At 33.6% G+C, this 26,990-nt stretch overlaps 1 protein-coding gene across 1 annotated transcript in view; it reads right to left on the reverse strand.

The window, feature by feature from the left end:
• The window catches only part of LOC123692444 (DNA N6-methyl adenine demethylase), an 80,257-nt gene extending 56,459 nt beyond the window's left edge, over window positions 1-23,798 (reverse strand). The window contains exons 1-2 of the mRNA XM_045637189.1: window positions 23,753-23,798; window positions 18,652-18,792 (exon numbers count right to left, since the gene is read on the reverse strand). Coding sequence (XP_045493145.1) covers window positions 18,652-18,792; window positions 23,753-23,785 — 174 coding nt within the window. The 5' untranslated portion in view covers window positions 23,786-23,798. The remainder of the gene's footprint in view (window positions 1-18,651; window positions 18,793-23,752) is intronic.
• Between the last annotated feature and the right edge of the window lie 3,192 nt (window positions 23,799-26,990).

Here is a 26,990-nt window from a genome sequence, read left to right on the forward strand (position 1 = left end):
ATAGCTTCTCTAGGTGAACGAATGGTGTAAACTGTAAGGGATCTTTTAATTAGAAGCCTTGTTATGGCTCATATCATATGGATATGAGTCAACATATTTGTTAAATTGGAATCTGTTAAATGTTTAATATTGACGGTGGCAATGCAATGTCATTACAAATCTTTGCTTGCAGTTCAAGTGATTGATAAGTTACACTCGATATTTTGACGAAATTGAAAAGAGCTTCTCGAATATCTTGAACTCGAACAATTCTGTGTCATTCTTAAAGTTAATAGAACCTTAGATAATACGCAGTCGGCTTCCCGTCCCTTGGGTTTATGAATTTCCGGGTTCAGATCCTGGTCCCTCCGAGGGGACCCGTCTGGCGCGCGTCTGTGGCCGTACGTTATCGAGATTAATGCTTATCTGTGCCATTCAAGGTCATGGCTGCAGGTGCCATTTTGACAGCGTTTTGAAATTGGAACGCGATATGGTTTTTGTAATTATGTATGGTGTATGGGTTTGAATTTTTGGAAATCGATTTTGTAACGTTGGCCGAAAATAACAATGAGTCGTGATGATGTAAATTAAATTATTGCCTTTTCTAAATAATCTCTCTATTTTTTAATTGAATCAGCCTCAAAGTCTAACGAAATATTTAGTTGCCAGCAACATGAATTATCTTAAATGAAGGAATAATGAAGTGAAAATATAATGGCTGTTAATATAAGCAGAATGGCAGAAATAGGAATGTAGGTATGAGATAACAGGGTAAAGCGAATTTGATCTTGACTCTGTCTAGTCTGAGCTTCATACCGTACTAATGAACTTTCGTAGCACGTAGACGTTCAGAGACACAACTATATCGTTAATTGTTCACGTTTTAAAAGTTATATTATATAGTACCTACTTACACGAAAATGAATCGGCGTTTCATGGAAAATTGCCCGGGAAGTATATTATATTATGTGAAATGTACATAAACAAAAGGCTGCCCTTTCTTAATTACAGGCAGCACGGACCAACGAAATACAATAGGCTACTACGTTACAATGCTGAAGCGCGGAAGACACGTGCGGGGCGCGGGGGGACTTTCACCCTCGCACCAAGGTCACCCGGACAGACGCAGTGTGCATGTGTTCGTGCTATTTCGGCTATATTTGTGGCGCGGAAAGCGAATGTCATTTGAATTTGTTTTTAAATTTGACATGTGAAATGCTGGCCAGTGTTAATTGATAGAAATAAATGATGAATGGAATTCAAAATTGGAAATTGGAATTAAATTTTTAATCATAATTTTTGGAAGTAATGTCATTAATTGTAAAACTTGGTTCTTCAATATTGTATGTTACAGCTCGCTCGCTCGGTAAAAAATAATTTATACATTGTAATGAGCAAGCAACACAACTAGGCAAATAACAATTCTATTTCTAACGATTTATAAACAATATTTAAATGCTGATTTTAAATAAATTCTGAGGATTACTCATCGGTTGCTGCAATTAAAATAATTGTACGAATTTATACCAGAGCTTGTAGTTTGTACTTATTCGGAGAAAACCGTTTATTTACACCAATTTTGTTTAAAAAGCTTAAATTACCAACATTGAGTACTTAGTGTCCGTTCAAAAATGCATGTCTTGTAGCAATCAACGCCTAAAAATAACACATTTCCATAAGAATTGCATGTAACACGAAACTTCTTGGAAGCGTGTTCAGGCAACAATGAAAATTTAGATATTAAGCCGAAGCATTCGATTATAGACTAGACGCGTTCACAATTTGTCGACTCGACGTAATTTGGGCGGGAAATTGATTTTTTATGCCATTAAAGGAGGGGTGGAGTGGGGTGGGGAGGTCAAAGTTATCGGATTTTCGCGCCTCCGGCCGTGCGCTCTGAAACGCAATCAGTATGAAGGTTAACAGCTTTATTTCACTATCGTTGGAGCAATTATAGCTCGTGTCTTGTGTTAAGCGTTTCCTTACGTTAGATATTAGAAGATAAAAAAAATCGTATGTTGCGATTTTGTATAAATGCAGTACCTATTAGATCAGTAATAATTTGGGAATAAGAAATAATGCTCACAACGGAAACAATTAATTATTAATTCGTGATACGATTAGAATGAAATGTTTTACAAAAGAAGAAAGATCTGTTTTTCGTCACCAAACATATTTAAACATTTTTCCTTAAAACATCTTACATTGATTAAAATAATTCAATCCAATTCAAAATCATCAAAACATTAATTAAATTTATTTTTAAAACATGATTATAATTTACTAGCTTACCGCCCGCGGCTTCGCCCGCTTTGCCTAAAACCTAATAAATTATATACTAAAACCTTCCTCTTGAATCACTCTATCTATTTAAAAAAACCGCATCAAAATCGGTTGCGTAGTTTTAAAGATTTAAGCATACAAAAGGACATAGGGACATAACCATAAGGACAGAGAAAGCGACTTTGTTTTATACTACCTATGTAGTGATCTTAGGTAGTGATGATAATTCTATATGCCATACGGCATACCTAACTTAAATTATGAACCCAATATTTTACTTCAATATAGCTAGGTAGTAGGTACCTATTTTGAAAATCTGCGCGTATCTAGAGTTCGTATACTCAAGACTGAACAATTTTCGGATTTGAAATTGAAATACGCAAGTAATTCAATTAAATATCAGCATTGAGAGAAAGCGTCTTGATTAAAAGATAGAGCGAAGAATATAATTTGTAGCAAATTCCCCGTAGATTAAGACGGCGAGTCATTAGACGCGACAATTCTCGTTAGCTAAGAAAAGAATCCACCATTTTCTGTTCACTCCGATAACTTTAATTGTTCCTACGCAGTCGGGGACTCAAGCCGATCGAACGCGGAAGCTTCAAACATAGGTACACTGCAACGCACTTACGAATTCAAAGCACACATACACAAGTATTCATCAAAACAAACGCACACTAGTGCTGTCCGTCTGCCGAATTACATACACATAGCCGAAACTTACAGTGTGGCGATACGGCGCGTGGCAGTGTGTGTGAATGAGAGGGAGAGTGTGACGAAATTTCACTTTCCGTTTTGGCAACGTCGCGCGGCGCACCTCCCCGTTCGTCGACATTTGAAAGGGGGTGGGTGTTCGGCTAGTTCGTACAGAAACCGACATTTTCATTTTTAATGCTAATGTGGACTTCTAAACGATTCGTTTTTAAATCACGATTCCCTTTGTAAAATACAAATTTTTCATGCCTTATTCATCCAACTGAAAATTTTACTGACTGAAAATTTTAGTTTCTCTGTTTTCTTACAGTACTTTAGCATTACTTACCTACTGTAAACAACGTAGTCGTAGAATATGGATATGATTGTCAATAAAAATACAATATAAGTATTCCGAATACCTACTACGATTACTATTTATTATTTTGTAGTAATAAAATATGTAGTGGTAGTAAAATAACGGTACAATGTGTGGGGTATTTTTGCTACGTGCCCACTTGAAAGCTCAGACGATTCTCGGAAGTGTCATCTTCGAAGGTGCGAAGGGAATAAAAGATATCGCTGTCCCGTTCCCTCCACTATCGACTCGCGAGGGACGCGAGTTGAATACTTTTCGTACATTTTAGACTTTTATAATTCCGCCCGCGAATGTTAAAATTGAAAGTGATGTTTTTTTCGCTGAAGCCTTGTATTTACGACTTTGTAATTTTTAACCTGAAAATCGTTTTAACGTTTGGTGAAAATGCCGGTTGAGAAAAATAGACAATCGCTTGGAAATGTATTTTTAGTAAAACAGAAATTATTTATCTAAGTACTTTTTAAGAATTGCTTTACATTCTAAAAATATGATAAGTGTAATGTATGTAAGCACTAAGCATGTAATAATTATTAGCCATATGACAATATTATATCCTTTAAATTAAAGGTATTAATACACTATTCTAATTGCGCATTTTATTTATATTATTTTTTAAATTAGTCTTTGTTTAACGTAGGTAAGCCTTGAGTTTATCTTAATAGATTCAGTAGTTTCGGCTACTAATAACAAATTTATTCAATTCAACGATTCATTGTTTACCGAGGTCACGAAAAACATGGTTTCATGGATTTTTATGCAAAATAAAATTAAATGAAGTCAAATAATGAAACAGAAATTTTAAAATAAATTAAATGACGAGTTTCAATTCCTGTAGACACTATTTCTACAAGAAAAGATTGGTGAAATAGAAATAAAATTCTAGAAGTTTCTTCCGCAAATTGACGTTTTATAGGACTATTTTTTAATGTATAGTAAATAATATTAACTTATTAATGAAGTATGTATATACCTAAATTTGGAGCTTTTGTCGTAAAACGTGAATATAATTTTTTTTATGAGATAACCTATAAAGTGTGATTTTTTGGTTAAGAATTTAATTTACTAGGTATATTGTGATAACATTATGTAAGTACAGAAATATAACTCGTTTTTAACCTTGTCCTTGTGATTACGAATTAACATGTGTAATTGTATTAATCGACATTTTTTTAATAGTAGGTACTATTAGAGTACCTATAGTTGATTATAAATATTTATTGTCACAATGTATTTATTGTTACAATATTATTATATTATAATACGAAAGTTATAATTTAGGTTTGAAGGTAATTTAGGTTGCGCAGGAGTTGTGTTACACTTGAGCGGATATCCGTCATCTTGAATTGATCCTTCGTCAACATGGCTGACGTACATTTTTATTAATAAGATAAAAAATACAATAACTTATTATATTAGCTCTTAGATTCTTTTTATTCATATATGTATGTAGTTTGTTACTATGTGTCAGAGATAGATTTTTTTTGTTTCCATAATATACAATGAAATGAGAGCATATTCTATGGCAATAAAGTTTCTTTCTGCAACATGTTTTTTTCTATATTTTGTAGAAACTTTTAGTATGCTGGTTTGTCAATTTTGCAGCATTTGTAAAAAACTTTATAGCGGTCTTGGGTTTTATAATACCTTAGGTTTTCTTGCAAAAGTGAGCAACTGCCTTTATAAAGCTTTAAGGTTTCTTGCAATAGTGTGCACCAAGCTTTACAGAGCCTTAAGGCTGCGGCTGCGCCGGAGTCGAGTTTCAAGCGGATGGCGTTGCGGAAGCGGCGGCCGGACGCGCGCCATCTTGCCCGCTCCTGTTCGCCTTTTGTTTTTTGTGTGCACGAGCCTTTATTGTACACTATTTTTATTCAGGACTGCATTTAAATGAAGCAAATGCTTAGCATAATTGAGATCTGGCAGGTGATCGTCTGGCTTGACGTGACCTATTTGAAGAGGTCTATTAGGAAAATGATTACGTTTGTATAGATATTTATGCAAGATAAGTCTTAGAAATTGCCTTTTTACGTAATTCAAATTATAAGTACCCTAGATCACATTTCACATTTAATTAGATAAAATAAATGTATAATAGGTATGTATGTGTCTAGTTTCACATTTAACAATTATTTGGTATTATTCTTATAAACGGTTTAATCGTACAAGTTATCGCAGCTTTCAATGTAATAAATTCTATCGGCACTTAAGCTGAATTTATTATCTAAGATTTTCTCAAGAGAAATATATTATTTTGGCCCATTGCGTCTAACATGTATTAGAATTGGTTTTATTCAATTTTAACCTCAAGGACGCAGAGAATGAAGGACATTATCCCGTAAAAGGATATTTGATGACATTTGACACAACTTGCATTGTGTCAGACAAAGACGTCGCCAGGTAGAAATTCTTTTGTGTCTCTTGCGCAAGCAAAGCTGCGTTTCGCGATTTTGAAATACAATAAGAGATAAATCGTTCTATAATTTCAAAGGCAGCTGTTTTGCGGGCAGTTGCAATTTTATTCCATGGCGTTTTATGGCGAATCTCATAAAGGTCGATGCACTTTTGCTTAAGTTCATTGTGATCTGATTGATGATCTGATCTGACAATTGTGTGTGGAGTTTTTAAATAAATCCATACTTATATTATAAATGCGAAAGTAACTCTGTCTGTCCGTCTGTTACTCAATCACGCCTAAACTACTGAACCAATTTGCATGAAATTTGGTATGAAGATATTTTGATACCCGAGAAAGGACATAGGCTACCTTTTATTGCGAAATATGTACCACGGGCGAAGCCTGGGCGGACCACTAGTTAATACTTAATAATAAAGATATGCATCTTTTTTCAATCAACTGACTCAAGTTAAAATTGCGAGCTTGTATAATTATTATGCTCAAACACTGTTCTAATAAAATACGTTTCCCATTTTTAATAATTTCAAAAAAATTCTTTAAATCATAATTTTGTAATTAGAACAGCGTAAAGATATTTATTGCTCGAAAAGACAAATCCTAATTAACTCGGTGTTCTATAATAAACGAAAATTATTGCTTAAAAAGAAGCTGTAATGAGAGGGGGGTGGGTCGGCATCGAGTTTACGTCACCTCACCCCCTCTGAGTCATTCAACATTATTTCAATTACTATGGTTTTCAAACTCATTTATTAGATAGTAAATGTCAGATACGTATTATTCGACGGTATTCGTGAGATATTGCCGTTGAACTTCTTTAAGATTCGATTTGTAGAAGCCCTCTTTATAATTGGATAATGTTCTTGCACTTACTATGAAATTTTCTCAGTATTCTAAATAATAGAACAACTTGATATCTTTATTCGAACCGTTTTAATGATATTAAAAATTATATTATATTTTAAAGATGGGGTCGAGGTATACTAGAATTTGCCTAGAATCGACTTTTGACTTCTAAACTGGTTATCTCACGTATTTTTAATCCCAAAGTATGAATAACTGGATTTTAAAGTCCTGTTTAATAAATATGAATACTTGATTGAAGTGATCGACTAGTTGGATTTGTATTTAAGGTTATCTATGAAATATTGATACCTGAATTTTAGAGTTTCTTTACAGTTTCTGAAGTATTTTGATAATAATAGAATTTTCCGATTTTCTATCAGTGTAAACTTATCAATTCCTTCATTATCTAAATAATTAACTTCCGAATCTGTCAACCGTTCACCCATAATAGCAAATAAAATTACAACTAACTACCTTTACCTTATTGGAGATCAGCAATCTGCATGTTGATTCTGAAATGGGCTTAACTTACCTGAAACAAAGGAACGACCAATGTTATATTTTGACCAAACATAATAATGTATCATTGTACACAGAAAATCTTATATAAATCGATCATAATTAATTATTGTAATCCATACTTAATATTTATTATAAATGCGAAAGTAACTCTGTCTGTCTGTCTGTTACTCAATCACGCCTAAACTACTGAACCAATTTTCATGAAATTTGGTATGGAGATATTTTTATACCCGAGAAAGGACAAGGCTACTCTTTATCCCGGGAAAATGACGCATTCCCGGAAATCCCACGGGAACGGGAACTATGCGGGTTTTTCTTTCACACGCCGGCGAAGCCGCGGGCGGAAACCTAGTATTTGTATAAGACTGTACAGTGTACTCGGTACAGTCAGTAAAATATTTATATTATTTTAGTGTTTATTTACAAAAATAGGCTTTATCTAAACCATGGCTGCTCAATAAACTAGGGCATAAACGACCAACTTTGTATCATCCATACTGAAAGATATCAAAGCTCATCAGTCAGGTAAAATCCAAAGCCGTTAAAAAGTAAACAATATGATTTCGTTAATCGATAAAGTACCTACAATAAACGGTGACGCCTGCGCAGCTGATCTCAGACATGTGGTCCGACAGATGCAGCGCGTGCTACATTGACATGGCGTTTATCTGTATCTAATAGGTACGAAGTGATATAGGTAATCCTTTATAATAAGGAAGAATAGTCAATAGATACTTGTGTGATAAACACGACGAAATGTATAGACAATAGACATACTACCTATTTGTATATTCATAATTTTCTGATGCAGCGCGCGCTCGATTGACATGCGTTTATCTGTATCTATAATATCTGTAACTAATAGGTAGTTATACTATATATTATAGTAATACGAAGTGATATAAGTAATCATTTGTAACAAGAATAGGTACTTGTGTGTGATAAAATAAAATAAATAGACGTTGCGACTGCCACCGCGATAACCGAGTTAAGAGATGCGGGTTACGAATTTGCGACGGAGGAAGTGCAGTCAAATGCAACAGCTTGTATTGTATTGGTATACTAGCTACTGGCACTGCCCGGGTTGTTTCGTTGCAGTTTTTCAATGTTTTTAAAGTTTTTATTAATAATAATAACATAATAATAATTTATTCATTTATCCAAGCACCCAGGACTCATTTAGTAAGTAACAATGAATAACTTAAAAATTATGTTAATATAATTTATCCTAACCCAACTGGAGACAAATCCAACGATCGTAAAATCGATAAAATCCGTTCATCCGTTCTTCATAACAGTGGTGTAACTAAAACGACTTCGTTTATAGGAAATATATAAGATGTATGTTATTTAAATCACCTAACCTAGAAATAAGATACATCTAGTAAGAAATAAAACAATATGGACTGTCACGCGAATAAAAATGTTTGTTTCATTATATTATGTTTAAAAGTAATTATTTTAATTAAAATTACTGTATGATTAGTTATTAGAACTGTACATTGTTCTCTTGACATTTAGAACGTCTGTATTCTAGTAAATTGTAGAGTATGTAGCGCCATAGAGTAAATTGTAGCCTGAACTTTAAATATCACTCTATGAACTATGAATATGAATTATATATCATCGATGGAAAAAATATCTATGAATTATTATAATTTATTATTACTTGTTAAGATGGAATCAAATTGTATTCTTTCTACATTTTCTTTTCATTCGATATTTTTTTTAATATAAAAGATCGTTTTTTAATATCTATAAATCATAAAGGAATCATATTATAATAAAATGCATTTGTCACTTCGTAACAAATTTGAATACTAATTTCACGTCATATAAAAGGCATATGGCAAATTTAACAAAACCTCGGTAATTTAAATAACAAATCAATAAAGAAATCGAAAAGCGAAAATTTAAATTCTGCTCCAAAATTCTATCGACCCATAGAATATTCTACCTGGAACCACCATAAAAAACAGGTCAACGAACTCAATGCAACAGCTGCTCCCATTCAAAATGGCCGACTTTATGTCAAAAAATTAATAAATGCAAGCCTGTTTTCAAATGATGGATTGAACACACCGATTTACTTGCCGCTTTCATTCAATATGCAACTAAATTAAAATAATATAATGTGTTTTTTTACATACAAATTAGTGGGTTATTAGGTTTTTAAACACATTTCGTTTTCATATTTTCTCTAACTGATTAAGGTTGAATATTAATTGCACATCAATATAATATTACAATTTACAACTTTACTAATATAAATGTAGCATCGTAGCAAATTAATCGTACCTATGTTATATCATTTATATCGCAATCATATAGGGCGAACTTTTATACAGAAATTCGTTGATCAATTCCATCCGTAGCAACCAATATAAAAATAATAACGGTCTGTTTAGGCTAGGAGCGGACGGCATATGCGTGTCAAATTGACCCATTATACTTATTTTAATTGCAACTGTTCATATTCCGATGTGAAAGTATGCTAAATATTATCTGTCATTTTAACATCATTGTTATTTATAGTCTGTGGTGACGGTTGACTGGCTTCTTGGTAAGCGGTCTTTTTGCAGAATATAGGTTTATGGAAAATGACAGTGTAATTAATTAACGTTGAATAAAGTTGATATGATAGTACAGAATGGGGTGGGTGTACCGCACAACAATACTAATTTCTTATTCCATGAAATTTATAATCATTCCAATTTTTTGTGATGCCAATTGGTCGATTGTTATTCAAGCAAGCTCTTTAACGAGCAGATAATTACAGGTAGGCAAATTTCAAAGGAAAAATTAAAAGTTACTAATTAAATTGATATAAGTAAAAGCGATTATTACATGTCAAATGACATTTCCTTAACCGGATAAAGCCTGCCGAAAGCTTGAGAGTTTTTTAATCTGTACTGTAACTCATATTACAAGTCTGTCGGCAGTTCTCATGGTTGAAAAAAAAGTAAAAAGTGACATAAATCAAATAAAGGTGTCTCGTATAGCGTTACAATGTTTGAACGGAAGTTAGGCACCGGAGTTAAATCATAAATTTACTGTTCCCGTACGTCTCCTATTACATTATTTAGTGATCGTAATTATTGCTTTGGATTGAAGATCTGAATGAGTTTTATTGAATGGACGTATCTAAGAGATCTTACATCCTGAATAGTATATAATTATATTATGAACTGATTTTGTATAAAATTGAAGATAAGTTAGTACCATTAGATAGGCTTAATTATTTACTGGATTATTCTAAATCAGTTGAAATATTTTATAAAACATGCTTTGTCATACAAGAACAGTTTTAACAAGTGATAACTGCGTTAAAAACAACCGACTTCAAACTTACACTCTCAAAATTTACAAATACCTACAGACAAAAATGCTCATGAAATAAAAACTACTGGGCCTATCCGAATAAAATTTTTATAGGACCAATTCGACACCATCCCGCATCGAACAAAAAAGAATCACGTAAATCGGTTCAGAAACCTCGGAGTAATCGGTGTACATACATAAAAAAAAAAATACCGGCCGAATTGATAACCTCCTCCTTTTTTTTTTGAAGTCGGTTAAAAATAAAACTTTATAGAATATGCAATAATTGTAGACAGTTTATATCCTTGTATAAATTACCTATTCTATACTTTTACCCTAATACAAGAATGTTATCAAGTTATACTCATAATAACGTTAAAAATGCGAAACACATTCCTAAGTCCTTTAAATAAACAACGATCAAAGCGTAAAATCGCAACTATTGATCAACGGCGCTCTTTCATTAAGTAATTAGCACTCTGTATCATACATCATTAAAGTATTTTATTAACTTCAATTGCACCCCCATTTCCCCCTTACCCTACATCGGTGCATAAAAACTGCAATTACCTATCAGTTGGGTCACACAATAACCAACTTGATAGACCCTTTCCAGTTTATGAAGACCTCCCACCCCCCTCTTCCACTTCGCGAGTTAGGCGCCTCACGGGGACAAGTGAGAAGAAGCAAGGGTCAAGCGAAAATGGTTACCGCTGAAAGGGTAGGAAGGTATGAAGCTGGGAGGTCGTCAGCCTTGCTTTGATTGTTCGATGAGTGGTGCCAATGAGTCACTCGTGAACGTAAATAAACGGGAAAATATTGTAAAGATACAAGAGAATAGTTAACAGCACGTTAGTGAAAATTCGAGTAATATTTCAAGTGTTTTTGTAGTGTTTTCGCGCTTCTTTTACCCTCGAGCGACAGTTTAATGTGTTGTCTTTCTGTAATACCTCTTTACCGCGGCGTTTATTTTTATTTCCCTCATAATGAGCTCATTTAAGCACGTAATACTCGCGGAACTGCTTTGCAATATTTCTTATTTTTTTTTATTTGAAACTTTCATTTGTTTTTTTTTTTTCAGTTTATAAGCTAAGTACATCCATTCAGTCGTCAAAATAATGTATTATAGCCCAAATGTTTTATGATAATGTCCCAATGCCATAAGTGAAATCGAATGAATTTTTCAACGCTGAAGAATAAATAATACATAATGTTATGATAGATGTAAAACGAACACGTAAGTTATGAAACAGATGTATTCGTATATTATTACCATTTATTATATAATCTAGACTATGATTTGCTACTAAAACATGTAAAACAAAAAATATTGGGTGCCAAAGTATTATGAAATACCTACTTGTTACTTTTTTGGTCGCAAATAAAACTCTTGTTTGGAGTTCATCCAGAAAATGTAAATTGGAATTGATATTTTAAATTAAACTAGAAAGCAAAATACGCGCCTAAATCCTCCCACAATTCTTTATCTATTCGCAATCAATCTGTAATTAAAGTTGCTTATACAAAAAATCACTTCATCAAATACAATGATATACATTCGTATCTCATACATAAGTATTACATCTCTATCTCGACACACCATTGTCATCATCCCTAAGGCGTGACAAGGCTCCCTTGATTTCTTTACAGGGTTCTTAGTGAACATATGTACGATATAAATAACGCACTATCACATAGAATACGTATTTACATAGCCTCTTGTTAACTAGGCAGTGCGTTCAGTAGGTTATGCGATTTCCCCTCAGGTACCTATGTAAACGTAGGCCTTGTGTAGATTCCGTTTTATATTTTCTTTAAGTTTTTCATCTAATTAACTGCGTGTAGATATGTTTTAGATGATTGTACCTTCTTGTTTATTAAAACGTGTATTTTATACTATGGAATTTGAGAATTATAATGTAGAAGTTGTTACAAAGCTTTCAAGAAAATTTAAAAGCTCGTAATTGCCGTGAAGTCTGTGAAAACTTAAACTACTAATTGTGTTACCGTTCAATTTATGTTTCAGTTCTTGTAAGGCAATGTTTAAATTGATAAAAGAGTGCTTTTATTTTAAGATTACTGTCATTGTAACTAAAATAATGTTTATCCATTAAAATTTATATTTTAGACATCTAAAAGTTCCCTTAAGACACTTGTAAGATTAATAATGATTCTATAATCGGTAAGAACAGTAAATAAACCGACGGCAGGTATATTTTGCAATAACAAAAGTGCGTTACTGAAAGTAAAATGCAGGTCCACACTATTTCCAGCCTCAGGTCAGCTACAGATCTCATTTGTAGGTTACGCGTTCACCGCGCCCCACCGGGGCGGAGCGAAGCACATACACTATGTACAACTCTTTGAGAAAAAATAACTGACGTTTCTTGGCGGGAAATGTATACAGATTATACAGAATGCTTAAGCATGGGATGGGCGTATTTATGTACTGGGATGGAACATAACGGAGATTTTTCATTTTGTTTGTTTTTTAATTAATTTATTACTTTAGCTAATACGATTTGAATCATTATTTAGAATCAGAAATTTTTGTTTTAAACATTTTTCCATTCATAAATAAAAGCTCACATGGTGCTCACATGTACATAATAAAAAAATCCGTATATAAAGTCTAGGTATAGTACGGAATTAGATTCTTGTGACGTAGGGGAGTGTTCACGCTGCATGCTTCTGACGCGTGTTAGGGAGGTCTCTAATGAACTATGAACAACGCGTAGTTAAAACTATACCATAGACTATATAGCTATCGACTGAGCTTTTGCGTGTCGAATGAGGTTAAGGTTCTATTGCGTTCCGTTTTTAAAATTGGAACACAATTAAGGGACAAATTAAATCAGACCATTTATCAACTATACTGTAGCCTGTAGGTATCACTACATAGTTGATATAGAAATGCTGACAATGAGGCTATTTCATTGTAAGTTGTATACAATTTAATTGTAAAAGTAGTATTTTAACGCAATTTTAAGCGAAAAATAATATTATAAATTCACGCAATTAAACCAGGAAAATAAAAGACGAGCAAGCTTTGTAAGCTCCAAGAAATCCAAGCGTTAATGCGTTCGCCATTCCCTACCAACCCTTTTAAAGAAAAAAACATTTTTAAATATGTGTTAAAAGCACTTCACATTGGCATTAGAATAGTTGCCTGAGGTGCGGAACTGCGTACGTATGCGTGGGCACGTGCGATTTCACCACCGCATTGCTTCTGAATGTTCCACTTACCACGTCGCATAATGAGAACCCCATGTTTACCCGAACATATAAATTTAATAAAATATAAATGTTGCTAACAACCACCCTACGTCACAAGACGTAAACCACAAACGATAATTACGGTTGAGTTTGAAAATTTTGTATTCGAAAATTATTAAAGGGATGCCGGCGCGGTCATTTTTAAAATTACAAAAGTGAGTACGAGTTTACTTGAAATCATAAGCAGATTAAATAGTATAATATAATAAATAAACGCATCGTATTTTGTTGGATGCATGGTAAGGGTGCATCAACGCACCCCTCACGCATTCACGCACACTGGCGCAAGTTCTCGTGTAATGTGGAACTAGAGCGCGATTGGTGTGCGTGTATGTGTGCGTATCTGTTTGGATGTTGACTACATACATCTATACAAGTTCTAGCCAGTTGAATTAGTTGCGTGCGTTAGGGTCTTGCTAGGAAAAAGTATTGATTTGTTGTCCGATGAAGTTGAGCTTTCGCGAGTAAATTATTTCCCTTGGTACAGAACGAACATACAGATGAACTTAGTCAATTTTTTATATTATTTTCTTGATAAACGTCTCTAGTTACAAACGAGTGACGTTATTGTATTGTTAACTTGATAATTATTTTAAGCAATAGAAAAAGGTGAAATGCGGGTACATGATATTATTCTGAAACCAGTTCATACCGGCCCAATGTTGATTTTTTGTCCGTCGTCATTGAGCGCAGCTTTAATTCTCGTATTTAGAATTTTATTATCAAGCGACAAAAGCTCCTTTATACATGCATGTTTTTACAGCCGCCATCTTGAAGCAACTTTTTTTAAAGCTATTCATGTACATATATTTGTTAAATTAATAGTTTTTAAAATATCTTGTAGTAAATATACCGTTTTTTTATTTGGGAACTGAATTCTTAACCATTAGGTATATTGAATAATATAATATAATGATATATGCGTATATTAAATAGTTATAATATAAAGTACTTAATTCTCAAAATCTGGTCTATAGGGATTAGGATATTGTTAATGGATATCTACTGTAAGTTTAACCTTGTTAAATAATTATTTCACCCCAACATGAAGAGAGGGTATCTGTTAATTTTCTTCATGTTTTGAAATCAATGGGGCATAGACAATTTCAACCTGACGTATGTGCGTAAACACCTTGATTATATTAAACAGTGAAATGAACAGATTACTTTAAAATTAAATTATAATTACCAAAAACATTACTTGAGTAAGTACAAAATCTTAAAAACGTAATCGAAAAATAATATAACAAAGTACGCCGCAAGACCCTTAACTACCAGAAAAAAAAAAGTAAATTACGCAATGATTAGTGTAACATGTATTTGTTCGATGCAAGATGCATCATTAAGCTGTCCGTTACATCAGCTGATAGCACAAAAAGCTACATCTGCGGAACTGTGAATCATTCTTGGGGCGTGCCGAAAAAAGAAAAAAGTACGCCGTTATAATCGCCGTAGGTGGACAGCACGTGGCACCGTCCCCCACTTCAGGTTTTTGCAGATTTGTTGCTATTTTTTGCTAGTTCCTTTTTTATCTGTGCTCGCTTTCTGTGTTTGTTTACTTGAGTGACATTGCTAGGTTCATTCATGATTGATTTGTAAGTTAGGGGGATTCTATGAAATCTAAAGTTTAATATTCAGCTGTTTATACTTGTTGGACTTGTTAAGAATGATTTTGTTACGAACTTAAAATGAAGGAATAAAAACACATATTTTAATAATCCCCATAAACATTATCTCCTAATATTTCATCTTTTATATCCACGATAAACATATTTAATCTGTGCTACAACACAAAGTAAACGCATAAATCAGTAATAACAAAACATTTATGTAATTGGCATTTGTTTTTCAGTTATAAAGCATTCGGAGAAGACGTATAATGTAATAGAAGTACTAAATTGTAGTAAATCTAGCTTCTTATAGACGCTATTAACGAACGTAAATCATCTTGTTATTGTTCTAACAATATTATTCCCATAAATACTAAAGTAGTTGCAATGGACAAAGGCAAATATAAAATAAAATTACAGATTGTAATAAATCGTGTTTAATTTGAAGTCGTCGCGACGATATTCTGTGATATTAATTCGGCAAAAATTTCGCCGATTACAGCAAGTGTATGAATAATCCACGAAACAAAAAAGCCATTAAAATCCGCGATAAAAGCAATGGAGATTTATCAGAAGTTTCTCTTGAATGTTTATTGTGCGCTGTGAAAATACAATTGTTTTAGTATTTTGGCACGAGACTGATATTTTTTGTTTGTTACAATTCTATAACTTAAAATGCTTTTTAAGTTATACAAATGCTTTTTCATTGGTAAGGTGTTCTTATTTTTAATTCAAATCAACATAATGATATTCAGAACATTGTTTATTCTGGCGATAAATAATAAATGTTATGTATTAACATTGATGTTGTATAGAATAAGTATTAATTATTAGACATTCTTCAACGACAACAACATATAATATCCAAGCCATTTCGACGTATACCTACTACTGCTGTGCTACTGATTAAAATAAAAATCCTGAACAAATAAATTAAAGCTTCAATTTAAAATCCACAAAATCTGAAAGCCGAAGACGATCAGAGAACAGCTGCTACATGATAAAAAAAACACCTTTAACCGACAATGGATACAATCAGATACGTTAGCTGATAGGCTAGAGGTGTGCCCGCCTATGATTGGAGCGCTACGCAGCTGCGGCGCACATTGCGCGGCGCGTGCGCTCGAGATAATATGACCGGCGACATATGAAGCACAAAGGTTAGGAAATAGACCCAAAAAGCAGAACCTTTTTCGGTTTGACACGATTACAGTTAAAAGCGTTTTTTCGCGAACAGCTGATCTATGAAATTTCTTCTGAGATCGATCTCCGAATGAAGCTTTAGTCGACGAACCGCGTTTTGTAAATAAATAAATTCCGAATTCTACACAAAAAATCGCGCTTCTCATAAATGTTCATACATGGGGATTAACAACTACTTTTGACCTTTTAAATGATTGCTTTCTATGTACCTAATCGATTGAGAGACACTCCGAAAACCATAACTTTTGCATAAAGCTGCTCACATAAACTAATTTTAGAGCTTTTAGCCCGCTTCAATTATATCAGTCTATACTCTTCTATACACTAAAGTCGATACAATAAATTGATACAAAATAAACTACAATCAATTTCTTGCTTCTAGCAGAATGTTAGAGCCTCTAAATTAGCGAAGCAAAAAATTACAGCCCGATTCGTAAGGCTTTAACACTGATCAAGTTTAAACACCGAAATGTTCCCTTCCCGTTACTTTACGGTGGTTGTTTTAAAACTAATTTGCTAAGTTACTTCGCAGCCCTTAACTTATAATCGTAAATTAAGTCAAGTAGGTTCTCACTTCACTTCTTGTAAAACTTTATGTTGTTACAAGTCAGATATAAATAATTGTATTGGTTACATTTTGCTATTTTTATCGTTTTGGTTTTCGTTTTTTAATAGGCATTTTTAGATAAACAACTATGGAGCTACTTTATTTTTCATGAATTCAGTTAAAACATACCGTGAACCGTTTAAAAATAAAATTTTCGTATTTTTTTAATTTGAACCGAATGTATCGTTTAAATTATTTTGCAAGTTTATGTGAATATATAAGAAGAAATAGATATTTTTATAGGCTAGTATAAAATATTATGAATCTAAAACAATGAATATGCAACATATTTCCACAATTTTTAAAGACAAACAACTTTAATAGCATTCGTAATGCGCTATAAGTTACTTCACATCTTTTTTATACCACCATTAAAGGTCATGAATTTATTTCAAATATGAAATTTGCATTTTATGGATACAGCGATTGTATAAAGCTTGAATACTTATGTCTGAATTAAGACAAAATACGTTATAACAACGAAAATTTGAAACACTTTATTTTGATAAAAGTTATAATACCTATTTGTATGAAGCAATTTCATTACATTAGGTACTTATCGCATCTTAAATAATTTAGATTCATTTATTATGTACATAATCAATCGATCAATAAAAATATTAAAAGGTTGTAATTCAGACTCTCTCTCTATCCTCTATAGACTAGGTATATCTAAGTCCTGCTTTGCCCCCAAATTACCTACATTTCTCAAAATTTGGATTTTAGAGTTGCTACTAAACATGTTTATTTTTATAAATTCTTTATGCACTACGTCAATTCGTATTTTATGTAGTGCTATGCATTTAGATATTATGAAAACTGATCACAAGGAGCACATTGAATAAATATCAAACATAACTCTGTTGTCATATAAATGGCATTTTCAAGACTTTAAATACGACACTCTTTAGTTAACATTTAGACGGTGATACATAACTTCCGCGGCCATTTCACAATGCCCGCGAAACCGTCGACAAGATGGCGGCAATCTATGCAGACGAATAAATTAATGCAAATTACGCCTCGTAAATAAGTCATACAAGTGTTTGCGTCATTCACAAATCGATTCAAAGGTTTTTTCAGCGATTTTTCAAATTCACGTAAAACGTAACGTATGATATGTATGTAAATTGATAAGCATTTCTATCAATGAATCAAGAATTCAAGGTTTTGTGAGCTCGAACTTGAATTTCAAGAGCGCACGCGATTCGGACTAGAGCGAAAACGTTTTGGAAATGTGTTACCTATTTGTCTATATGTTAACTAGGTATATTTTTTATATATTTACCATGAGTTATATTTTGAGTTTACTTTATCGTTTGATCTTTATCTTTCCCTACTTTTATAAAAAATTATAATCATACGTGGAAAAAAAATTAGCTCGTGTATTATCTACTTTAAAAAATGTAGACTATATTATGATAATCTGCTGTATTTATATTCTTTTATTATTTTTTTATACCAGCCAGTTACAAATAATAACAGTAAAAATAAAAACATTAAAAAAAAGACGCCCACTCACCTTCTTTTCGGTCAATTTTTCGCATCTCCGCTGCTTGCAAATCTGATGCGATTTATCGTTGCGACACGGCGCACAGTCGCCGCAGTTGTCTTTTCTTTGGCAGCCTATACATTCGCCGCAACGTTTCCTCTTCTTTTTAGTCTGTGACGGGAAGCACTAAAATTGAGTTAATTTGTTTGTTATTCTATACATTCCGAGTGTTCTTTTAAAAGTCCGACAAATAAACTATGCACCGTTCTCCCATAGAGTATGTAAGTTTTATTTCAATTTTCACGATAAGTTTAGCATACTTTTATCAATGGATAAAATAGTTATCTCTATTAATAGTCAATTTAATTAAAACTTCATCACGCCCGCTTGATAATTACACGTTATCTTCATTAAAATCGAATTCAAAGCGCATAAATTAAATGAAGTCGCGTGTTAACTATTAGTGCGTGGACGGCTTACAAAGATGGCCTCAAGTTTAACAGATATAAGCACTTATTATTCATACTAATTTGTCTCTTGGGTATTTTTATTTACTTTAAAAGTATCATTTTAAAACTATTAAGGTCACACTTTAAACAAAAATTTAATTAACAAAATGCTCATTTAAATGTAGTTTTTATCAATCTCTCAGTATTATTTAATTTTTTTATAATGTTTTATTGTACGCAATACAAACAAGACTTTATTTATTTTTAGAATATTAACGGAGAAATGACTTAACAATTGAAGAGGTTATAGGTTATATTAGACATGAAAAAACAAACTTCAGGAATGAAAATTTAGTTAGTAAAATTATTTGCGAAACTTTTTGCTGTAGTATTTCTTTAATTATACGTGCATTTATATCCGCCAAATTTACACACTTTATATGAATCAAACCTTATTCATAAACGATTACAAGATAAGATAGCATCTTATTACCCATAATACAAACATATTTTATAATACCATTGTTTCAAGACCGAATTAAACCATAAATACGCCATCTGGAAAGCGATACATAACAATGTGCAATTTTATTCATGCCTGCTACAGTTCCTTATCAAGATGAGTCGATTGTAACAGCTGACGTTTGAACCAACTGTGGAACGGTTGATAACGTATTTCACGAACATTAAATTTCGATGCAATTTTGAAGTGTTATGTATTACTTGCAGACGGTTCCTGTTTAAGGTCTTATTTATAGTTTAGCAACAATACAGGCTATTTGTTGGTTCAACAATATGCCTGTTGATTTATAGTGTTTCCTACATGATAATGGACTTACGTTTGAAAGGTTCTATAGAAGTAACTACTAACGGAAGTCCAGAGATAAATCGTGTGTTACTAGTACCTACATATTTGGCTTTGCTCTTTTTTTAATCGAACGTGATACTTTTTTCTATGTGAAGCCTGTATTAAAATTGCATTTTGCATTTTACAGACAGGTGATGTTTATAAATAAATAAAATAAATAAATAAATAAAAAATTTCTTCTAAATTGTGTATGTATAACTGTGAATGTATCTAATCTCTATCGCATTACCTATCGAATCTATATGACTGAAACTTGCTTTGTTAATAACTATCGCCTGGGGTAGCATACGTACCATACGAGCTTTTATCCAAGTCTCTTGCTCTCTATTAGCCGGAGGCATTAATGCAAGTAACCAACACATAAATATACCCACAAATAATAGTCATACTAATAGATAAACTATTATATTATCATAAGTCTATAATGTTAATAGATAGTTAGATAAATAAAGGCTGACTAGCATTTTTTATGTCTAATAGCGGACCCGGTTTGGCAGATGTTTCACAACCAATAGATTGTCTCAATTTATAATTAAGTACGTTTCTAAATGCATTAATTGTACAGATGTTATTTTTTTTATTAAATTGTAAATAATGTTAATTTTATAATGATGCTAAATATAAATTATTTTAATTAGTGCTTTATAACTTTCACAGTAAATTGGGAGCGTTTAAGCTTTTTCTATTGAAAACATAGAGTAGTATGTTTGATACGTCCGGAAAGTAATATATTGAATAAATCGTGTTTAAAATCCGTTAAAATGTCTTTCATTTCTATTGAAGACATGTAATATTCAATGGTTTGACGCCGTTAGTACACCGACGCATTCGCGTGCGGCAGCGAATCTCTGCGAAACTACGGCGTAGCGAAATATCTGCGGAACGTTAGTAAACAGCAATGTTTTCGCAACTTTTTCGCAATGCGTCTGTGTAATGGCCATTTCGCAGTTCCTTGCGAAACAATACTGACAAGGACGCAACTATTTCATCTATCTATGTGCTAGAGTGAGACATATCATATGCGAAAACCTGCCATACTACTGACAGATTTTTCGTTGTTTCGCTGCCGCTCGCGAATGCGTCGGTGTATACTAACGGCGTAACGGCGTAACGGCGTGAATCCTAAAACAATTATTTTAAAAGCTGTCAGGTTGTTATATTTTGAATTATTTTGACAAGGTAGAGAGTAAAGTAACGAATTGAATGTCCAAAAATATTTGAATACGCGAGTTTTATGTGTTGTTTTGCTTTTCCGTTGGAATCTACTTTGTAAGAAGTGTGTTAGATATATTTATACCAGCAAGATAATTTCATTAAGGTTTCACCAACAAAACATACCAGTATCATTAAGGTTTATATTTATTAGTGTATATTTTCTTAAAGAGCAAGCAATAAATCTGTAAAAATAATTTCGTAGGCTTCCGCTTTCCTTGTTTCGTTCTTTGTTTCTAGGAAACTTTCCGAATGGATTTCCCCTGTTTGAGTCATTCGTATAATGAGTTGGTAAGTTAGTCTGGAAAATATTTCACACGAAAATAGTCTTTATTCTCGAGCACTATAGATTATCATAGCGTGGATCTATTATGGCTAGAAGACGGTAGAATGGAATTGCTATATATTTTGTTGATCGTATTGATTAAACAATTTATTGTCGTCTTTAATCTAATTTTCATTCTTATCTTTAGAATCGAATAATAGTAAATTCTTAATATTATTTTTCCATTTATTTTACTATTGAGAATTTTTAAATTATGTATAATATAAATTTTAGCTTTCTTTATTTAGCTTTAGTATTTCTATTGGCACATAATTATTAATAACGTTTTTAACTACGTTAAGATAAATTGTCGGCTCAATATTCATGTCCAAATGACAAGTTTTAATTCGATGCAATTACTTAACCAAAAATGATTCACAGGAAAACATTTATATGTAAAATTTTTCCTAAAAGCGATATAATCTAAGTTTGTTTTTGTTGCTTGAATCGCGTGCGAATAACGTACATTTAAATAAACGTGTCTAAGTACTTTTTTGTTTATTATAATTGTTAAAAAATTGTTGACAACGTCGATATTTGTGCGTAAAATAATGTTTTTTTCTAACTTACTACGAATCAAAAATTTAGTGATTTGACCCGTGTTGTTTACCTTTAGTTTGTACTATTAGCTCTATATATTTACAAGTAATAATCCATTCCAATATTCGTACGCAGTTTTTATCTTCTCTAATATATATAAATCTCGTGTCACAATGTTTGTCCTCAATGGACTCCTAAACCACTTAACCGATTATAATAAAATTCGCACACCATGTGCAGTTCGATCCAACTTGAGAGATAGGATAGGTTTTATCCCGGAAATCCCTCGGGAACGGGAACTATGCGGGTTTTTCTTTGAAAACGCGGGCGAAGCCGCGGGCGGAAAGCTAGTTTATTATAAAGCTAGAAAAACAAGATTTAAAGAAAAAAGTAAAAAATCAAAAAAATTTTTCCTTTAATTCTGTGATTGGATTGTTTTCAACTACATTTTATGTTCTGCTTGAGATAACTGCATGTTTGCTTTTTGCTTTAATTTATATCTGATAATAATTTTGAATTTACATACTTACTACAATTCATAAGGAATACATAGTTAATATCGTTATTTACGTCCCATGCAAATTACATATTAATAAGATGCAATAAACTTAAGCGCACACTTATATGGGCGAGGATGTTAAGATATTCTAAGCAGAATTGAGTAAAACATTCAATGTTATAACTAATAATAAATAATTAGTCGTACTGTGGGCAGCTGCGCCCGAGCCAAGGTGTTCGTTATTAGACTAGGATACATTGACATTTATGACGAAAGAATGTTATTTAAGTCTGGACCTTTTCTAGTAGTTAGATAAGTTTTTATCCCAATGAATTCCTTGCTCGCTCGCTCACAGAAATTCTTGAAAATCTCGCTAAAAAATTGCAAAATACGAGAAAGTATGCGCTTGGAATATTATGAAAGAATTGCTAAAGGCAATTTAAAGTTCCTCCAGCGAAGAAGCATTAGCCGGCGCGAAAAAACGATGGACTCTACGAGCAATACCGAGACTATAAAATTAAACCTTAGCACTCACTAGTGCCCAAGGCTTCACAAAACGGCCGCCTAATTGCATTTGCCGTTAAATTTAAATGAAACTCATAAAATTTTCTAAGCAGGACACGCGTAAATCGCCCGACTTTAATTTGTGTTTTAAACGAGAGAGGAAGTTAATTTATTGGAGGAGCAGGCGAATCGGCTAACTATTAAATTTATAGCCGCGAAGACAGAGACTTTGGCCATTTGGAAACTCGAGACTAAGAATAAAAAGTGCTCGCCGAATAATAAAAGGTGGAATTACTGGCAAAGTTTCTCTTTTTCGGGATCCGTAGGATATCCACTTTCAATGGTTCCGTGTAGTCGGATGAAATTCAGGGAATTCTCATATCTTTCGTCGAATATTCAGTCAGCTTTTCGCAATTCCCTCGAATTGTTTACGCTATTCGGCAGTTCTCAGAGAACAGATTAGTTGTCGTTTTTGATTTTATTGTCTACGCGTTTGAACTTGTTTTATATCGTGCATAGTTTATTTGTCGATGACTCACACAGTTTACTCCGTATACCTAACTAATTGTATGCGTGCAAGATCAAAGAGCATCATCAGCGATGTTTGATTGAGCAAAATTGAATTTTACAAGAGATGCTTTGATTTAAGACATTGTTATTCTATCAAGGGAATAAAGACAAAGAGCTAAAGAAATATGAAGACTAAGAATGTTAAATTAATTGTAAAAACTCACCTGTTTTTCACTGGATATGTCGTCGAGATCCATTGGTCCAGTAGCCATTGGCGGAGCTCCATGCATTGGCGATTTAAAGCCTGCTGTTGAAGATACCGCCGCAACTTGACCACTACTTTCTGACCCGACTTCCATATTAGACCCATCTGATTCGGAACTATTTGCTCGCATTTTCCGCCTCTCCTTCTTTCTGAAGTCTGATCGCGTGGGCGATGATGCACTAATAAAACCATTGCTTTTCTTTTCATAGCCGTTGTCTAATAACATTGGGTTTTGGAAATTACTGTGGTGCAATCCATTTGGCGTATATTTGTCTTGTAATGATTTAACGTCAAATGGTTCATTTTTTAGCACGTGAACTACTGTGGGACTTTGAATGTTGTGTATTATGCTACCATTCTGCTGAAGTAGGGTCCCATTTTGATGTAAAATTCCATTTTGAGTTGGAAAAGCGTTTATTGTCGCAATATTTGGTTGATAAAGCTGTATGTGCCGATCATCGATGTAGGTTTGAGTGGGTGCTAATTCTCTGGCTTGTATAGGCGCCGGAACGATCGGATAACTCCTAGCGTTAACCGCTGTTAGGGTGTGGAATGTCGTTGCGTTCACGGGTGATAATGTCGTCAACGTAGTAGATAAAGGCGTGACTTGCGCTAACGTGGTCAAGTGCGCTGGAGATGACGGCGTAGTGAGCTGCGTGAGCTGGGTTAACTGACTAGGGCTCGCGCTTGGCGTGGGGCTCGATGTGACGGGTACGGGTGTCACGCTCGGTAACCCCGTTTCAGGAATGACTGTGGTCTCTGGAAATGTTTGGAACTGGCTTTGGAAGGACGGTAGCTTATTTGGTATAGGTTGCAGTGTGACTGATTGGTACTCCAGGGGTGCGGAGAAGCCGGCTCGTAGTATCGCGTCCTTCGAGTTGACCGAGAGAGGCATGGACTCCCAGGGCCGGTATTGCGGCTGGCTGGCGATCACGGACACCGTGTCGCCGGTCCGCTCGTAGTACTCCCACGCGGGGTCGAGGAGCCGCGTGTCGGCGGTGAGGATGCGTTGCTCGTTCTCCGCCATGTCGCCGAACGTCGAGAAGGGCGGTAGGTGCGCGCTATCCGCGCCCGCCTCGCTCCTGAGCGCTTCGCTCATGACGTGTTACCTCGACGCAACCTCATTGCGTCTGCTACTTCAATCTCTTACAAAAATAAGCTCTACTAAGTCTATAAACGTTATGAACACTCGGAACTGCACTGGAACTTGATAATTTGTACTTTTGATCTGGCTTCGTTTTGTCCGCGAATATATCTACTAAATAGCACTTACGTTACGATTATACGGCACACCGGTTGACACTACACTAATCACAATATCTTGATTTTCTCACTAGGAAATAAATTATGTAAAGGTCCTTAACGAGAGGCAGTTAACTTAAGTCTTATAACTACAGGCTTATAAAATCTTTGGCTGATTAAGAAAACGCTCGAGGAATCGTTGCGATACAATTTTTAACTATCGATAAAATATTTTGTGCACTCGTTTAACGATTTATTTATTTTGGAACGTTTAAATACTGGTCGTTGATAGATTCTCTTAAAAATTCTTCAAGGCTTTTTTTATTGTAAATACCGATCACTTCAGACTTAAATTAATTTGTACTGTTTGGGAGTTAGCGTATACTATGCGCGTAATTTTAAAAGGTTAAAAAATAGTGCTTATATTAAAATTTTGAAACGAAAGATATGACTGGAGGCTTTGGTTTGTCGATTTCGTGGTTATTGTTTGGTTTAGTTGTCGGTTTCAGCTGCAAGGCGCCGACAGCAGGCTGGTGTTATCCAGGCGGCCTGCACCAATCTGCAACAAACAAATAATGACAATTAGCTTAAAATCAATATAAAAAAACAATAAAGTGAAATGTTGGCAAATCATTAAATAAACACGTCATCCAAGAATATATTTAAGATAGAGAGACGTAATTGGCAAACCAGAAATTAACGCACAACTAAGGAAAACACTCAAATGTTCTGTAAATCTACCATATTACAGTACACTCCATATCCCAATAATCGTTGTGGTAGTATTTTACCCGGTGACGTCATGCCTCCCCGCCTGACCCCATGCGTGCTCCCTCGACCTTAGATAGGTAATTGTATCGTAATATATTTAATCTATGGCGATTCTTGCGTATTTTTCATCTGCCTTGAAAGCCTTGTATATAAAATGCAGGTTGAATCGTAATTTAAAAAGTTTGGTTTTTGTAGAGCACTTAATAATAAATATAAAAATATGTATTGAACAAATATCTCCACATTCAAGTTTTAAAGTTAAGTCCTAGTGATTAAATAGGCTGTTCTTAATCATTTTTCCTCTTATCCAAAACTGGAAACTTGATTTAGATCGTCACAAGAGCTTTTAATCAGAAACGAATTGCTCAATGCTTCAAGGCTACCACAATAATATTGCAATACAATAATATTTGGAAAATATCAGTATTTCGAACACGTGATATAGGTTGTAAACAAACTATTATTAGAAGGGTACGCACGCTCTATTTCGGCTACACTATTTAAAGGGCAACTATTTTTGTGTGGTTTCGATTTAAAACTGTGTCTTTTCCGCTTTTATTTTTAATCTGTGGTATTGTTTTGACGCATCAAATCCGGCTAAAAGTATTTTGAATTCTTTAGATACTTTTAGATTTCATTCATGTTAATAGTTTAACGAGAGCATCATTTACAACCAATCTTATTTTAACGATATAGGTATTTTAAATGTTTACTTTTACAATTTTCTTAATAACAACAGTGGTCGTAAAAAATTAGCAGGGAGTTTTTGTAAACATTAAGCTTGCTGTGAGATGATAATCACGTGGTTTTCTCCTCAATTTCAGCGAAGAAGCATTGTATACATTTACATCGCATTAATATTTTATACCCGTTCCATCTGAAGTATCCCCATTTTATTCAGTCTTAAATCCCTTTAATTTGGCAAGATCTCTATCTCTGGCTTCTAAGCTGAACTTCAAACGGAATGTCTTTTGTTTAGCTCAAAGAGAGTCTAAATTGCAACAAGCTTGTTTCGACTGTTGCTTGGCATAGTGGGCAGATTTATGCTTTAGGGCAGGTAAGTCTTTTTTAATTTACAAATGCTCACGCTTTTCTAAAAAAAAATGTGTTGTTTGATGGTCAGATGCACTTCATCAGCATAACATACGTGCTTACGTAAGTAATATAACTTGTTAAGAATTTAA

This window comes from Colias croceus, chromosome 6 (assembly GCF_905220415.1).
Source record: "Colias croceus chromosome 6, ilColCroc2.1".
Classification (NCBI taxonomy): Eukaryota; Metazoa; Arthropoda; class Insecta; order Lepidoptera; family Pieridae; genus Colias; species Colias croceus.